Source organism: Nicotiana tomentosiformis, chromosome 9 (assembly GCF_000390325.3).
Source record: "Nicotiana tomentosiformis chromosome 9, ASM39032v3, whole genome shotgun sequence".
Classification (NCBI taxonomy): Eukaryota; Viridiplantae; Streptophyta; class Magnoliopsida; order Solanales; family Solanaceae; genus Nicotiana; species Nicotiana tomentosiformis.
In genome coordinates this window covers 3,672,308-3,674,414 of record NC_090820.1, presented here as the reverse complement: position 1 = coordinate 3,674,414, position 2,107 = coordinate 3,672,308, and the positions used below count along the sequence as shown (strand labels likewise).

The window sequence follows — 2,107 nt, the reverse complement described above, 5'->3', positions numbered from 1 at the left end:
ATTATTGGCCAACGATGGTAAAGATTGCTTGGACTACGCTCGAAGATGCCAGGCTTGTCAATTCCTTGCGAATTTTATTCATCAACCTCCTGAAGTGTTGCACCCAACTGTTGCATCCTGGCCGTTTGAAGCTTGGGGATTGGATATTGTTGGACCACTGCCAAAGTCCTCTGGTGGGCACCTATACATCTTGGCTGCAACTGACTACTTCTCAAAATGGGCTGCAGTTGTTGCTCTTAAGGAAGTAAAGAAGGAAAATGTTGCAAGTTTCATCCGAGTAAATATTATCTATCGCTTTGGCATTCCTCATTACATAATAATGGATAATGGCAAGTCGTTCGACAATAGGTTGATGAACAATATTTGTGAACTCTTCGGCTTCAAGCAACATAACTCTTCTATGTACAATGTTGTTGCCAATGGTCTAGCCGAGGCATTTAACAAGACTCTATGCAACTTGTTAAAGAAAGTCGTCTCCAAATCCAAATGGGATTGGCATGACCGCATGGAGGTAGCTTTGTGGGAATATAGGACAAATCACCGCATGCCAACACAAGCGACCCCTTATGCACTCGTTTATGGAGTTGAAGCCGTCTTGCCACTCAAGCGTCAAATACCTTCATTACGATTAGCTATTCAAGAAGGCATCACTGATGAAGAAAATGCTCGACTTCGATTAGCAGAGTTGGAGGCTCTTGATGAGAGAAGGATGGAAGCTCAACAGAATCTTGAATGTTATCAAGCTCGATTGTCTCGCGCCTTCAATAAAAGAGTTGGCCCAAGATCCTTTCAAGTAGAAGATCAAGTCCTTGCCATAAGAAGACCCATTATTACTTCCCATAAACCTGTAGGGAAGTTCACTTCAAAATGGGATGAGCCATATGTCGTGCAAGAAGCTTATTCAAGTGGGGCTTACAAAGCTAGTTGATGCAGATGGCATGAGAATCGGCCCTATCAATGGAAAGTTTTTGAAGAAGTATTATCCTTGAAGTTGCAGCGCTCCTCGACGCATGAATCTAAACTGCATGTTCCTACACTCCTGGCCCGCATGAGTCTAAACTGTGTACGGTCCACCAAAAAACAAATAGTCCGCTAGGTTGAAAACCTCAAAAGAGGCGGCCTAGGTAAAAGTTAGGACATTAAAAAACAAATCCGCTAGGTTGAAAACCTCGAAATAGGCGGCCTAGGCAAAAGTTAGGACATTAAAAAAAAATATCTGCTACGTTAAAAACCTCGAAAGAGGCGGCCTAGGTAAAAGTTAGGACATAAAAAATAATCACCCATTATGAACTACGGTATGACTTGATCCTCTTCACCGAGGTACGTAGGCAGCTTAGAATTTCATTCTGAGTTCAGTCGCATGATTTCAAAAGATACATAGTGCCCCAATCATTTTTCAAATAAAGTACGATGGAATGTAATCCATTCAATCAGTACTTGAAAATTGAGTTGAGATACCATTTTTCTGTTAAACTTTAGGTCCCATTTGATTTAAAGGGGGCAAGCTGCTATGGTAAAATAGTGTCTTCACTGAAATGATGACAATGTTTGCATCAAAGTCTGGTGATCCGCTATGTCTTCATGTTCACATAAACTTCAAGTTTGTTGGGCTTCATATTCGCTCACTGCCAAAAAAAAGGGGGAAGAGAAGAGAGACGTTAGAAGGGAACACAAGTATAAGAAGAAAGATTGCTTGACACAACGTCCCAAATTCAGTGAGACTTGAACCCAAGATATTTGTGATAATGGAGCTCTTGAATTCTACTGATAGCAAGAAAAACGTCTTGTGATCCCGAGGCTTCCATACCAAAACATAAAAGTTTTGAAGAAGTCGTGCCAATTCAGAACTGTCGGTATATCAAAATCTGATATTGATTTTGAAATACTATTTGAAACTATCCTTAAGGTATTAAATCCTACATTTAGGACATGTCTTAAATCTTGCAGTCTATTTTCCATGAAATCAAGCGGTTAATGATTTCGATGTTTCTACGCCAATATATAATTTGTTTGGTGAAGCTGCACAAATCTGAAACTATCAACGTGTCGGAATCTAAAGTTAGATTCAATATAATATCTGGGATGATTCTAAATTTTATATATGTAT

At 39.8% G+C, this 2,107-nt stretch overlaps 1 protein-coding gene across 1 annotated transcript; it reads left to right on the top strand.

Moving 5' to 3' along the window:
• The first annotated feature begins 319 nt into the window (after positions 1-319).
• On the top strand, positions 320-989 carry LOC138899537 (uncharacterized). The gene is made up of 2 exons (XM_070186078.1): positions 320-793; positions 852-989. Exons 1-2 carry the CDS (start codon positions 320-322, stop codon positions 987-989), a joined length of 612 nt encoding a protein of 203 aa, XP_070042179.1.
• Positions 990-2,107: the final 1,118 nt, after the last annotated feature.